This window comes from Hesperophylax consimilis, chromosome 28 (assembly GCF_061612785.1).
Source record: "Hesperophylax consimilis isolate HC1 chromosome 28, BYU_Hcon_1.0, whole genome shotgun sequence".
Taxonomy (NCBI): Eukaryota; Metazoa; Arthropoda; class Insecta; order Trichoptera; family Limnephilidae; genus Hesperophylax; species Hesperophylax consimilis.
Window position 1 is genome coordinate 5,496,377 of NC_142863.1, and position 16,251 is coordinate 5,512,627.

General features: G+C 34.4%; 2 protein-coding genes across 2 annotated transcripts in view; one reads left to right on the top strand and one right to left on the bottom strand.

Annotated features, from left to right (window-relative positions):
* The window catches only part of LOC149410070 (uncharacterized), a 149,388-nt gene that overhangs the window by 113,056 nt on the left and 20,081 nt on the right, over positions 1 to 16,251 (top strand). The window lies entirely within an intron of this gene.
* On the bottom strand, positions 953 to 6,367 carry LOC149410071 (odorant receptor 10-like). Its single transcript, XM_089648910.1, has 3 exons — positions 6,095 to 6,367; positions 2,537 to 2,695; positions 953 to 1,012 (listed from the first exon to the last, which is right to left on the bottom strand). The coding sequence occupies exons 1-3, from the start codon at positions 6,365 to 6,367 to the stop codon at positions 953 to 955; spliced, it is 492 nt and encodes a 163-aa protein (XP_089505036.1).

Consider the following 16,251-nt stretch of genomic DNA (forward strand, 5'->3'; position numbering starts at 1 on the left):
TCACATAGCTTATTTTATTAAATCTACGATTAATTAAAACAGTTCCAATTTTGAAAGCGGCTATTAAAATCTACTTTATCACTTGTATGAAAAACATCTTAACACAATCAGTTTTAATTTAGAGATAGTGTAAAAAGATTAAGGAACTTATTGATAATAGTGATATGAGGCAAAAGCGAATGGTAGAAGAAATCGGGGACGTCCGAGATCGCACAAACAAGCTAATCAAATGCATGAGTCAAAATAAGAAAAGTCTATGAATGAGACAATATATAAATGTTACTCAAACAAAGAAATGTGTTCCAAGACCGGTTGATTTGGCGGTACATCCTCTCTGCCTACCTCAGCGGGGAAACTTTGTGATGGTTAGTTAGTTAGGTAATAAGTAATAAAATTTAATTTTAAAATCTATTGAACAGGAACCCAGAGCATGCCATAGAAATTATATAAGACTATAAACCGATTAAAAGCTAACTGGTCTAGCGACAAGTATCCGAACCAAGAATGAAAACCGATTAAAAGCTAACTGGTCTAGCGACAAGTATCCGAACCAAGAATGAAAACCGATTAAAAGCTAACTGGTCTAGCGACAAGTATCCCAACCATGAATGAAAACCGATTATAAGCTAACTGGTCTAGCGACAAGTATCCGAACCAAGAATGAAAACCGATTATAAGCTAACTAGTCTAGCGACAAGTATCCAAACCAAGAATGAAAACCGATTATATGCTAAATAATCGGTTTTCATTAAAATAATCGGTTTTCTAGCGACAAGTATCCGAACTAAGAATGAAAATCTTATTTGCTTAATGTTGGTTCCAAAGTAACTAAATATGGTGGTATTAAGGTAGATATAGTTTGATTTTCTATATAAGATAGTTCTTGTGGTATAGGCGTTTTCAAATTTGATGTGCGTGTGTAAAAATGATAAAAACATTGCTGAAGTTTGTCCTAGGAAACCTGGCCGGAATTTCTCACCACGTTGAACAGAGAAAAGGCCGAATTTACAATCTGAAAAAAAAAAATTAAAGTATAAAGCCGTGTTGTATTTCTATCTCCCTTATTATGACAAGGTTACGGACTTTTTACACAAGACCCGTACACAGTACTTTGAAGATGTTCTTGTTGTATGTTCTACAATTCCCAAATACTTTTGCAGCCTGTCTTTTTTATATTAACCGCACATTTTTTCAAGGAAAGGGAGGTGAGGAAGTTCTGGGAAGGGAAAAGGTATGAGGGGTGGGTAGGAATCTAGGGATTAGTGTGTCCAGAAGTGACGGATGAATGATATACCCCTCTCGCTGCGGCGCAAGATGTAGCGGCGATGAGTCAAGGGAGACCAGTTGAAGAGATCAAAGGATCACCCAAACCAGAATCTCCCGAACCAGCGCGCCACGCAGCTGGTGGGCAGGTACATCCTGAACACACCTCACCCGAACACCCCTGCTAAATTATCAAACGTAGCGAACCATGTGGGGTTACCTATGGCAAAGGTGTTGATTAAACAATAAATGGTTCCCTGGGCGGCTGTACCCAAACTTGCATCCCAAATTGAAAATTTAAATGCTGCCCATTCATTTTTCACCCCTTGCACCCCTGCAGGTATCAATGCATTGACCGCTTTTTTAAGGATATAATTGCTTACCACTATAATACGCAAATTTGACTATGGTATTTCAGCAACAAACTAAGACTCATAAGTTTGACGCCCACTTTAGTGAGTTCTGCGAGTGATTTAGCCTGCAGAAGAAGTTGCTTTAAATTACGTTGATGATCTTTAATGAATATAGTTTTATATAGTGTTGAAAACTATTAGTTTTTCTTTGTGTCACTAATACTGTGTCATATTAGTGTATCCTTTTAAAACGGGCTACAATGTTTACTTGAAACCTATTCTCAATTCTGACACTAAAAAGTAATAACTCCTAAACCGGAGCAAAAAATACACTTACACAAACAAGCTTATATTCCTTTATCACTGCACATATCTATATTAAATATATACTAGTGATGGGCACTATAACCACCGCCATCTATATTAAAACTGGCCATGCTGTAGAAACTGTACCTACTGACTTTTAAAAATACCAGTTTTTGAGGTATGTCCAGGAGTGAACGACGAATGATAAACCCCTCTCGTTGGAGAGCAAGGCGATGGGTCAAGCGAGATCAGTTGGAGAGATCGAGGGTCTCCCAGCTTCTCTCGATCAGGCACACAGAAACTGCACTGACAGTTAAAATACATGTTTTCGGACTTCTTGTACTGGGTTTAGCAGATTTTAGTACTAAACCCTGCTAAGCAACCCTGATGCTTAGTAGTCCGAAAACATGTCTCTTTCTGTCAGTGAAGTTTGTTTGTGAGTTCACAGCGTGGCCTGCATTAATAAAGAAAGCTGTGTTTTATACTTCTCCAAAACGTCGCCTAAAAAAGGACGAGGAAGCGTAATATGGCTTAAAGTTCTAAATACATTCACAAAACGTCCCTTTGTAGGAAATATTAATATATGTTTAATGTAAAACCATATTTTTCTTTACCGATGCAAATGTCTCTATTGTCAAAGGAACCATTCCAACTCCAGAAAAGACCAAAGGTGCCTGCGCCCTGGTTATTAGAAGTCTGATGCTGCGGTTAATGGATGAGTCTGGGTTTGTATGCCAATTGCTGAAATAGGCTGCGTCTGCTATGCTTTCACTCTGTAAATGGACGTAAAGAGCTTATAACTAACAACACAACTCAAAAACTGAACAGGATTAACTAAGAACTCAAAATGCGCATTATAGTTGGTATACCTGTAAGGAAATACTAGTCTCGATAATGAATGCTAGCAAAATAAGCTGATTTCTCATACACAACACGAAAATTTGGTCATGAGTATCCTAAGGTTGTGAGACGTAGTGCGTAAACGAAGGAATAATCTATTAGACCTACGTTAAAAAATGTGATATGCGGAATGAAAATGAATAAGAAAATCTTTTTCAGCATGAGGTCATTAAATTTCAGCCTCAATTTTTTTCGTACATTAACTCCACGTCATCTTTTGGGATGTGTGGATTGTATTTTAAATGAAAGAAAGGTAAGAAAGTTCTGGAAAGGAAAAATGTATTAGGGGTGTGTGGGAATCTGTGGGTCAGTGTATCCAGGAGTGAAGGATGTATGAATCTATCCCTCAAAATACAATACAGGCAATGGGTCTAGATAGTCCTAGATACTGGATACTGGAGAGATCAAGGGGGCTTCCTCAACTGGATTCTGCCGATCTCGATCCTCGAGCTCATTGCAACGCAGTTGGTGGAAAGACGAATCATCCATCAAGACCTGGATAAACTATGCTGTCACCAAATGTAGCAAACCACTTGTGGTGGTCTATGGCAGGGGAGTCGGTTATCCAATGAATTGTTAGAACCTCGCGCCGCTTGCCTTCCAAATTGAAATACAAAATTAAAATTAATTACGACAACATTTCTTTATTTTCCCTTTACTTTAGAAAGAATGCCAGGTAACAGGACATCAACAACATTTGGAACTAGTGGATGACATGTGGTCGCAAATTGCAAGGGATTAAATTTAATCAATGTTTCTAACTTTTTAAATTAACAACAACTACTTGGGAGAGCTGGTTCACAGTTATTAGAATTGGGACAGGAGTCCGACTTACTCCAGAACCTCTGAATTACTTGCGAATCGTTATTATGTCCTTGGGGAACACCGCGACTAATTCACTGCACAAGATTTCTTTTGACACTTGACTGAGAGCACACGTAAACTCTCCTGGTTCTCAACAGACACGATATTACACACACTGGGAGTCACTTAACGTGTGCACTGCACAGTTGCACAGGTAGTCTTAATATAGTGACGAGATATCAATAAAATGTTGCAATTGCCGCTCATGTAGGTATTCCAAACTCTCAGACAGGGAGAGGTAATTGAGTAAGGGAATGCAGGAACATATGTTAGTGGGAGATGAGGTGCATAGTTCCGTCTCAACACGGCATATTATGTAAAGGAGGCCAAATCCCATTCTGGGACTTAGGACCGTGATAATGAACTCACTATAACTACCAGAAGAGAAATGAAACGTTTAGAAAAATCAATTTGTATTTTGAATAATTCCGGATATTTAAAAAATATGATTTTTTTACAAAGATTCAAAATGAAAAAAAAACTCACCATTTCATTGATGGCAGATCCGTAACTGCAGGGTACATAGACTTGAACCAACGTGGCTATCAACATCACCAACGAATCCAATTTTAATGTGTTATTTTCAAGACCCTGCAAAAAACCAACGTAAACTAAAACAAAATTCGAAAGAAATCAGCGAAAGTTTTTACATTTTTTTAATTTTAAGTTGAATATTCACTTAGATCAAATAAAGTACACTATTTTTATTAAATATATTAAAGATACACTTAAGGAATGACGAAGGACAAGCGACTGATGTTTATTTTTAAAAATCTTAATTCGGAGCTCGACTGTTGTGATCTCTTGAGTCTAGTTAATATAAGAGTACCTACTAGACACAATATGCAATTGTAAACCACATGAAACCATTGTTTGGTACTAATCTCTGTGTAAAAAGTTGTAAATATGTACCCAATGTAAAAACCCCATGGGCGAAATAGTAATAAATAAATAATATAGTTAAAATAAAAATATTTAATTCGAGAGGCGATTATGGGTACCGCCGCCCTCGGATCCATTTGTTGTATATAACACTTCTGCCATAGGTCACCCCTAGCGATTCTCTACATTTGGTGACTCAGCAAGTGTGCCCGGGTTCATGGGGTGAGGTTTGTCTAGGTTTTGGTTGTAGATGCGTTCCCCACTTACTGCGTGTAGATAGAGTCTGGTTAAGGGAGGCTTTTAGACCTCTCCAGCAAGACTCTCTCAGCGGGACAGATGGATTCATACGTCAGTCACATGGTCACACTAATCCCTAGATTCATACCCATCCCTCATACCGTTTCCTTCCCAGAACTTCCTTTCCTCCATTTCCAAGACCCTCCACCCAGAAATAATTTCTCTCAGAGTTAAAAAATATAAAAAATAAACATAAAACATCCCCAAGGGCGTAAGAAAAAGTTATAAATAAATAATAATTAAAAAAAAAATGAAAATCTTGCCAAACTCACGTCTGTAATTTGATATCCAACGACGCATAATTGAATCGATGTGAGAAATAACGTGTTGGCAAAAACCGGAGACATTAGGTCTTGCGATTTTTCATGAAAACTAAAATAAAAAACATGGTTTAGTAAAGTTGTACAAAATGGGTAACGGGTATTTGATAGTTGGATAAAACAATCAATATAAAAATACGTTGCTTTTTCTTATTCTCAGCGAAGATTGGCAACAACGCGTTGACACAACGCACTTGAAATGGCTGCCATTTCTGATCTGATGGGCAGCAAAATCAGGTGATAAAGAGGCATCATTGGCCCATATTTGAATGAAGATCAACGAGGGCGAGCACTGAGACCCAGACCCCAGATTTACAAGAATTTCAAGGCTTTAAATCAAGAACATGGTTCCAACAAGATAGGGCAATTTGCCATAAATCTGACAAATCAATTGAACCTGTGAAAGATCTGTCCTCGAATAAAGTGATTTCTTGTGGAGGCACTCTGGTAATCCAAGAGCCCTGACCTCAGTCCACTGGATTATTTTTTATGGGGATACCTAAAAAGTAAGATATATATACGAGAACAAACCAACAAATTTGACAATATTGAAGCAAACTATCATATCAGAAATGGCAGCCATCTCAAGAGCTATATGTCAAGCAGTTGTTGCCAATCTTAGTTCAAGATTGGAGGAGTGCCAGTAGCGCCAACATAAACTTAGCCAAATAACTTTTCAGAGCAGTGTCCGTAAATAAAGAGTAAACAAACGAATTTTGATATTTTTTGTTTTATTCAACTATCAAATACCCGCTACCCTTTTTGGACACACTAAAGAAGTAATTAAAAGTTTTTTTTTCAATAATAAGCTTATGTGATCTCAGATTAAGACGATATAAAAATATAGGTAGAAACTTACCTTATAATTTCAAGATGGTGGTTGATGATATTTTTAACTCTTGACATAACCAAATTTGGTTTTGACGAATCTAGGCCTGAATACAAGTGCCGTAATTTCAGTTTTAAGATCTTCATCTGAGCTTCATTATGGGTAACAGCTATAATGAAAAACCCATCAACAGCAGTAAAATTAGCCATCGCAACCCCCAGCACTGATAAACTCAACATATAAAAGACTTCAAAAAACGGAGACGAATACCGATATTGATTGAAAAATTGCAAATTTACTTTGTGCAACATTACCTTTTCGCGAAAATTACTCATCAAGTTTTTAACAATCATTCCAATGATCGAACGCAACCAAATAGAAGTAGTATTCATAATAACTAACACGAACCAAAGAGTTGATCCTCTTCTACCTTTGTTGATTCCTTCGATTAATAACTGTTGGTGCTCTTTAGGGTGATATTTAGATGATTTGTATGTTGCTTCTATGCCCCTTAGCATCTGCTCTAATTTGTCTTCCACAAATTTGAAATACACTATTTTCATGTAGGAAACTTCGACTGGTATAAACAAACCAAGTTGAACAGCCAAATCAGGAAAATCCTCGTTTATAATGTCGACATAGCAAGCGTAAATAAACAGATAATTGATGAATGTCAGTACAGCCACAAGCATGTCAGAGTAGAATTTCCAAAACTTCTTGTTTAGTTTTTTTGGATAAATCCCACTCATGATCATTCCAATTGTTGGAATTTCAAATATTTCTTCGAATGTCATTTGAAAGTACTCTGAAATATAAAAAAAAATCATGTGATAACGAGGCCTTTATCCCAAATTCAGATTTTCAAAAATTGTTTGAAATATATTATTTAAAATCTTGACTGTTACACAGAAGCAAAGTAGAATGAAAAAAATATATTTCTGGGTGGCTTTATCAACGTGTTCACATTGCACTCGCCTCAAAAGACAAATATTAATATTTAATTATTGAAGACAATATTGGCGATTTCTAAACGAAAATCTGAAACAGAAAAATCAGAAAAGGATACGGTCACATCAAGGACATTACACCTAGGATATCTGAAAAAATGAAGACTATGTTGGTAGTTCTTATTCGAAGTATAAAGTTAAAAGTGACCGAAGGGGATAGGGTCCCATTTGCTCAGTGGTAGAGCGGTGCTCCGGCAAGGCAAGGGTCTGGGTTCGTGTCCTAGATGTGACCTAATCCTTTTCTGATTTTTCTGTTTCAGATTTTCGTTTAGAAATCGCTAATATTGTCATCAACAATTAAATATTACAATTTGAGGTTTTACTCATTAAAGTTATTCCAAAAAACAAATATTAATATTATTTATATTTTTCAGCTACAATACAGCCTAACCTAACGCAACAGCTGTTTATTTGTTATTTCTCCGTTTTGCTGAACTTAAGACCAGTTAATGTAAGAAAGTCAGAGAGTTTGTGTGTATTTAAGCTTCTAGGTTAAATCAAAATAAATCTGATATATAACGCATTTGAAGATTAAAATTGTTTTAAAAAGGTGATCAAAATGCTTTCAAATTTTGTTTTAAGAAATATTAATAATTGTAAATCAAACGTCGCCTCATGTTTTTTCGTCTAAACACTGACATGAAATTAGTGATTTCGAAAAAACACCCATATAAGTAAATATTATAAACTTTTTTTTTTTTTTTGAATTTATGTAATTTAATAGTAATATAACATAGTAAAATATCTGTATGCGATAATTACGAGAGTATTTGTGATGAAAGAAAGAAATTATTTTTAAAGTTCTTACCATCGTTCAGCCCCAGGTCCTCTGAAAGAATGTTTTTCATTTCAATGATTTTATTTAAATTTTTTCACCTAAGCTCAATTGTTTCAAGCTACGAGTAGTTAAAATTTTCAAGCCTAAATGACGCTTTAAGCCCGCTTCTATTCCTTATATACCAGATAAAATCACGTAGTATAATCACGATAATTGCTTTGAAACTGGAAACTTAATTTAAGTCCGTTTATTTTCCATGCCCTTTTATTAAAAACAGTAACCAGATTTATTTATGAATGCAAAATCTTTATTATAGACTCGTCAGTTATTACAGATAAAATTATTGTGTATTATCTGCTCGAAGTTAAGAAAAAATACAGCTGTTTTCACCAATGACACTAAATTAAAGATGACATTTTTGTTGGCTAAACTGCATAGTGTTCAATGCATCGCTCAACACCATCGCAAAATTTTAATATTATCTAGTAAACTTACTGATACAAAATATTTTGCTAAATTATTACTAATCTGGTCAAATTATATATACTCCTGTTAAAAACGGGACTACAGGCCTTTAACGGATGCATTAAGAAATTTCCTAACAAACTATAAGTAAAACATGAATGTGTTATGAGGATGTTGAGAGTTATATTTATCAGGAAAAACGCCGCTGCTTGAACACGTGTTCCGATATATTCTGAATGGACTAATATTTTGTAAGAACAGGGATTGCAATCACGTTTTTAACAAATTTTTAACGGATATCAGCCATACTTTTTGTACATATCATACACATATAAATGTTCGCTTATTGTGATTATGTTATTATTATGATTATTGTTCTCTATGGAGAATTGTACCAAGGTTCGTAGAAAATATATACATAAGGCCCCGTAGTAAGCGTTCAAAGATGGTTTGAAAGGGAGATATGTAAATATAGATGTTAGAGGGAGCGCGCTAATATTAAAAACGATAATAATTAAGCGAAAAAGGTGAAAATATTTGATAAAACACGACTCGTTTGAAATAGAGCAAAAATCTCTCGACGAATGCTTTAGTTGCATTTAAAGATACACTGATAATTTTTTCATGCCTATAACATATTTGTTTAAAATAATTTTCGGAACTACTATGCGATTTTTTTCTATCGAGGGAATTTCATAAAATTAACGTTTCGGCGCAACAAATGTATAGATATTAACGAACTAACTAACTAACCATCAGGCCGTTTCTCCGCAGGAGTAGGCAGAGAGGACGGACCGCCAAACAACTCAGTCTTGGCACACACTTCTTGCCTCATAAACATTCATACATCGTCTCATACATACTTTATTGTTTATTGTTTATTGTGGTATTTTAAGTAGATACATAGCTATGTAACCCTATGTCCTAATACAATCCTTATATACATATACATATAATTATAGTAACACATTTAAAATGAATCAATCACATATTTTCTTAATTTAATTTAAATGTATTTAAGTTTTCTTCTGACTTTATTTCTTCTGGTAGCTCTCCAAATATCTTCAACGCTCCGTACATCAATGACTTTTGACTCTGTGTTTTTTTTTCCTGAAGGGGAGTCTCAATTCATTTCTTTTCCTCGTCTCATGTGTGTGTTTGTTCTGTAGTTTATCAATTTTTCTTAGGAATTCACTAGACGTATGGCCATTGATTATCTTGTAGATTAAAAATATGGTATTAAAGTAAATAATTTGTTTAAATGACAAGATATTTAACTCCTTCAACATGTTCCTAATTTTTGTGTATCTATTTTTCTTCAATATGGTTCTCATTGCTCTATTTTGTAGAATTGTCATTTGTTTCATTAAACCGTCGTTGGATAAGAATAGTATGCTACTCTTCTATTATTCTGACTCTTAACATGGCCCGACTCAAATTTCTGATTCACTTGGTCGTGCCATGTTTTCCTCGGGCGTCTCCGACTTCTGCTACCATTTACATTTGCATCGTATATTCTTCTTACACTCCTTTCTTCGCTCATTCGATCTACATGCCCAAACCATCTAAGCGTCCATTTCTTAATCCAACTCATTACGCTTACATCAGCCTTGCACTCTTTGCGGATCTCCACATTTCTCACACGACCATACATGGATTTACCACACATACGCCTCATGGATCTCATTTCTACAGCATTCAGTCTACTTTCATCCTTTTTCTGCCAGTTATCTTCAAAAATAAGATATATATTTTTTGGAACTTAAAAACTTAAAGAGTTAAAGAGAAACTTGTTATAAATCGGTAGAAATCGGTTATGCGGGGGCTTAAGACGAAGTTATGCTAAATCATTATTTTTATCAATCTTTATAACGAATTGGTGTACATTATGAATACCAAAAAAGATATTTTAGATAAATTGAATGTTTTCCTATCGTTTCGCTTGAGTAGAATACATATAAAAAATAAATTACTCTATAAAAAATATAAATGTAAACTTCTAAAAAAACATTTTTCAATAGAAATCTATGAACACGTAAAGGAAACAACTTTAAAAAAAATACAGTATTATGGCTAAGATTATCTGTGACAGTTTCACTTGATTAACTTTTTTTGCTTTCTTACAATATTATTTACAAAATAAATAAAAAACACTTTTGTGCTTGAAATCGAACGTTTCTAGACTTCGTTTGTCAAGCGATTTTATTGCCTATTACCTACGATATAAAGTATACCGAGAATATGCACGTTTTGACTTGTAGCTTTCTCTTAAGGTTCGCTAATTGAGGGGATAGAGCGGTGATTGGTTAGGATTTCGTGACTTAGCTTGAAGTTCATTTTCCACCGGGAGATTTACATTTACTGTAATACAATGGGCGTCAGGCTATTCTGGTAACTAACATATTAACACATTCTTTGCGGGAAACGAGAAAACAAGGGGTTCTAAATGGGTGCGGGGTCATGTGTTCTCTATTGTCGGCGGTACCCGATCTGTCTACCTGTCAATACAATGAGTTTGAAACACAACAAAAAAATAAAATCGTTGTCGCGTATGTTCCGCTCACAAACTACGCAGCGAAACGCGGTACATGTGCAAGTTTTGCAATTTGCCCCTGCATAAAGGAAAGTGTTTCGAACGCTATCACACATCGAAGCACTATTAGATTATAGTTTTTTTTTGTTATAATATGTATAAATTTCTAAATAATCTTGTAATTTTGTATGAATTAATTTCGATTGTGAAATACTGTTTTTTCTATGATTCCCAAGAAAGTAGAAAGTTTTTGTTCATAAAAAAAGGAATTACACATACAGTGCTAAGTAAGTAAACAGGGATATCTTTTAAAAGTAAAACACTGAAAGTTTCATCGAAAAATATCAAATATATCATAAGGCTAGCTTTAGACTTGTAAGTTTTTTCGTAAATTTACGACTTCTATCCAATGGGCATATTGCATATTGAAAATCCAAAAAGCCCATTGGCTAGAAGTCGTAAATTTACGAAAAAACTTACAAGTCTAAAGCTAGCCTAAGATATGAACATTTTGCGGAAAGTCTAATTTTGGCGGAAAAATTTAAAAAAACACCCGCGCTTCGCCCCCAATGTACAGAATGAAACGGAAAAATATCAGGAATATTCGCATAATTATCAGCCTAACCTAACGCAACAGCTGTTTTGTTGTTATTTCCCCGTTTTGCCGAACCTCAGATCAGATCTCTGGCTTATTGACCGTAATATATTTTTTACAGTTGCTGTCAGAAAGTTAGAGAATTTGTAAGTATTTCCGCTTCTAGGTTAAATCAAAATAAATCTGATATTTCTGAACGCATTTGAAGATTAGGAATATTTGCAGTTTTACTTCTACGCCAATGATGTAGAACCGAGGTTATTAGCGCCTTGTAAAACGCCCTTGAAGTGATTATTCACGAAAACGGCGCGATATAAATCAGCCAAATATTTTTCGTAGATATTCAAACAGAATTTCTCGCTTACCAAACTATCAGGGAAAGTGTTTATTTATTTAAACGCCATAAAATGGCTTTTACAATAGAGTGATTACAGAACAAGTAATGTGTACACAAAAATATTGTTGCAAGTGATACAGTTGTTAATAGAAGTGCAGCTAAACAATACATAATTAAAAGAAATATCTACTAGTGTAAAAATAGTTGAATGAATAGTAGGTTTGTATAAGACCTGACATAAAGACTAGATAGTAATAAATCTGCTGGACCGGATGGTATTCCTCCCATATTTTTAATAACTTGCATTGATAGTTTGATATATCCCTTACATAAACTTTTTAACAAATCCTTAGCGTCTGGCTGTTTTCCGGCTCTGTGGAAAAAGAGTTATTTAACGCCCATTCATAAAAAAGGCGACAAAAGCGATATATCTAACTACAGACCTATTTGTATTATGTCTGCTTTACCCAAACTTTTCGAGTCATTAGTATTAGATACCATTGTAAAACCTATCAACAATATTATTGTTCCTAACCAACATGGCTTTATCAGAGGTCGATCTACCTTAAGTAATTTAACTATCTACAATAATTACATATCTGAATCGCTCAGTCTGAAACAACAAGTGGATTCTATATACACCGATTTCAGTAAAGCATTTGATAAGGTTCGACATCATATTCTTATATCCAAACTCCGACTGTTAGGCATCAAAGGTAGTTTATTGACATGGATTATTAGTTACCTCAGTAATAGAGTTCTTTGTGTCAGGATTAATTTTATAGAATCCTATGTATTCGAGGCCACAAGTGGTGTCCCGCAAGGGTCCCACCTTGGCCCAATATTATTCTTAATATTCATTAATGACATTGTAAACATATTTAAAGATGTACAAGTCCTACTTTTTGCAGATGATCTAAAATTGTTTAAAAGAATACGAAATATATATGATTGCCTAATTTTACAAGCTAATTTAGATAAATTTTTTAAATGGTGCGAACAAAATATGTTATTTTTGAACATTGAGAAATGTCAAGTAATACGATTTTCCAGAACTCATTCTCATATCTTACATGAATATAATTTAAATAATGTTAAATTAACACCAGTATCACAAATTCGTGACTTGGGAGTTATATTCGAATCAAACTTAACATTCACAGCGCATATAGATGATATAACTAATAAGGCTTTAAAGATTCTTGGCTTCCTTTGTAGAACCCTAACTGATTTTAAGTCATTGGATTGCATGAAAACACTCTACATTTCACTAGTTAGAAGCCAAGTGGAATATAATTCACCTATTTGGTCTCCTTTCTATAAAGTACACTCTAACAAATTAGAACGGGTTCAACACAAATTTCTTAGGTACTTAAATTTCAAGCTTAAAATTCCAATAGAAAACATTAATTATGTAAATTTGATGAATGGACTTAATTTAATTACGCTGTCTGACAGAAGAACCATTTCAGACCTAATTTTATTATACAGAGTCATGAACAACCTTATTGACAGCCCTGCCATCGTTGCTGCTATTAAACTCTATGTACCGACAAGAAATACTAGACAAAATACAACATTCTTTTGCGACACATATAAAACCAACTATCAGTCAAACTCACTTACCAATAGGATGCATGATTTGGGCAACAAGTTTGGTGGTATTATAGATATATTCCATGATTCCCTTTATAATCTTAAATTCAAATTAAACCAACACTTTGTGGAATCATACAAATTATTGTAATAGATTTAACGATTAGATATGTTATTGTAATGTTTTATATTATATTTTGTTCTTTGTTATTGTTAAATATTATGTTGTTTAAAATGTTTCTTTACGCCATATTCTTCAAAAACTACTTGTATATTTTTTTAAAAATTCTTCACTTTTATAACTCTTAGTATAAATTCTAACTCGATAACTTATGTAAAACTTATTTATAATCTATGTAAAAGCCCCTATGGGCGTATAACAACAACAATAAACAATAAACCGAGGTATGAGGTGTTTATGATTTATTTATTTATTGGTAAAGGTAAGAGACAATAATGAATAGTAATTAATATAAGTATTAAACTCTATTAAGGCCTAGAATGTTATAATAATAGAGAATATTTTATTTGAACAGATTATTAATATGTATAAAAATGTGATTTTTTCACATGTATAATCTAGCAAAATATTATAATAGAGTAATTAGTAGTAAGTTTATTGTTGCCTTCACAGAGCTGTCAACGATTTTATGATACTTTTGGATAAGAAATAATATATTGTTTTGTTTCCCGACTATGCACCGGTGCCGAAGGGATTAATGATGCTAATTCCTTACCAGTAGAACAAGGATGGTATATGTTGGGAATAATTGTATTCATACAAAAAATAACACAGTCTGACATTGTTTCATTTTGTCGTGCCATGTCGTCCTTGGGCGTTCCAGTTTTTTTTTACCATTCACTAATGTATTCCACATTGTAACTGTTAAAAATACTACATTATATCGATTTTCATTCGTCTCCGTGTACCATTCCAGTGCAGAGATAAGGCAGCTGTTGCTAAAAATGTCGATATCCGAATTGATTCTGTTCAACAGCAAGATTTCTCTTCCCACAGGCATGTTATTCCTGCAGACCGGGAGATAGAATAGTCTATGCTGTCTGTGACGTAGATAACCATCGGGAACATAGAAATGAATGCTCTCCATAATAGTCAAGTTTTCAAACCATCCAGGAATCAGTCTGAAGAAATGTGTAGCAATGTTTCAAGCTTCTTACCAGTAGATGGTTCATTACGAGCATACCAAAGAGAAAGTCGGTAGAATAAAGCCACGGGTAGTAGCCATGTAGACAAATCTCAATAATTTCTTCTGATCTCTCTCCAACATGAGAGGATATTTTACCTGGGTCTCGATGCTCGACGAAGTCACTCCATGACGTTCTTATGACGTTTGGCATTATGTAAGTATGTACCTTCGTCGAGATTCAAGCATAAGATTGTCGACCAATGTATACAGCATATACAAAGATAACCCCATATACAGAGTCCAACTCATCTTTGATTTGCGTAGGCATATTGCCTTTCAAAAATAATAACAGCTCTATACTCAAACGACTGTCATCTGAAAACTGCGCTTCCAAAATGGCCGAAACTTTGGTGAATAACTTTCAAAAGATGAACAACTATATTCACTAGCTTTTATTGACGAGTACCGCCATCTTTGCGTTGAGGTCGAAAACTTTTCAGACCATCCTCGTATGTATGTACTTTCGACTGCAATTGAGAGCGGCCTGGATTGGAGAATCGATACCCTGGTGTGGACTACAAATTACCGAGTCTCCAAGTCTTCTCCTTTCTAAGGAATTTAATTTAACTTTGAGAATCCAGGTATCTGAAATTGATAAGGTTGACAAAGGCCGCTACTTTTAGCGCGGTCTTCAAGGCTTCGGATAAGCTGTTAATTGCATGCACGACTTTTGGATAATGTCGTTCGTTATGCATAATAACTGGCGTATTAATGGATTGGGGCGAACTAACTAAGCTCTTAGAACAGAAAGAAATCTTATACACGATCCATAGGACTTAATTCACACAACATCAATTTATTAGTATTTTTTTACATTTACTGTAGTCTGGCATAAAGTTACGTCAATTCATAGAAAATACCGTCAGTATAGCCAGCGTATGTAGATTTATAATTTATTGCATTATCAGTATCGGTCTGGCTATCAACAGAGCGACCATACTCGAGAATTTGGTATAAAATCGTCGATAATTACGCCTATCAATCCGATATTGTGAAGTGATCGATTTCACTTGCCAAACCCCATGAAAGTTTCTTGGTATTTTAAAAAGGTTTATAAAATTCATTTGTTAGCATACTTTGAAAACGCATCCTCAACCCACTTTCATCAAATTTATTTTATTTGTGAAATTATATAATCATTTTATAGTACGTAAAACCGTGTTAAAAGCATTTGGCCAATTGAGACACGATTTTTAGATTTTAATTTTGACCCTATCAAAAATGCGTTACCCTCGAGTAATTAATTTAGACAGATAATTACTTAGGCTTTTCGTACACAGAGATATTTGAAAGCTACGTAAATGTGACGCAACAACAGGTAGCCTACCGATATGCTACTCTTTATAGCTGTTTAAGGTACACTGTGCTACCCGAATTATAATGAACTATAATTATAAACAATAATTAGTCTCCTGAAATACCAATACAAATTGAAAATATCTCCCGAGTAAAAATAAATGCCACCAACGGGAATTAAACCCGTGCCTTCTGATGTCCGGTCAGGTGCTTTGTAACCACTGAGCCATTTCGTCTTATTTCCAACCCGCCAAATGATTCAATATTTACTAGTACCTCAATCAACAATTACTGCTAATTATATTTTTTCCCCTAATTTATTTTTACTCAGGAGATATTTTCAATTTGTATAAATATTTCAGACGACTAATTATTGCTTATAATTATTTGTTATCCTTTGTGCTATGAATAAAAAACCTTGT

What these genes read in the sequence shown, in the direction of transcription:
- LOC149410071 (XM_089648910.1), bottom strand. Translation starts at nt 6,367, where the DNA reads ATGATTGTTAAAAACTTGATGAGTAATTTTCGCGAAAAGGTAATGTTG. An exon ending in ATTCGTCAAAACCAAATTTG is followed by an intron (nt 2,696 to 6,094) that starts GTTATGTCAAGA and finishes GTCCATTTACAG; the next exon opens with AGTGAAAGCATAGCAGACGC. An exon ending in CAATAGAGACATTTGCATCG is followed by an intron (nt 1,013 to 2,536) that starts GTAAAGAAAAAT and finishes TTTTTTTTTCAG; the next exon opens with ATTGTAAATTCGGCCTTTTC.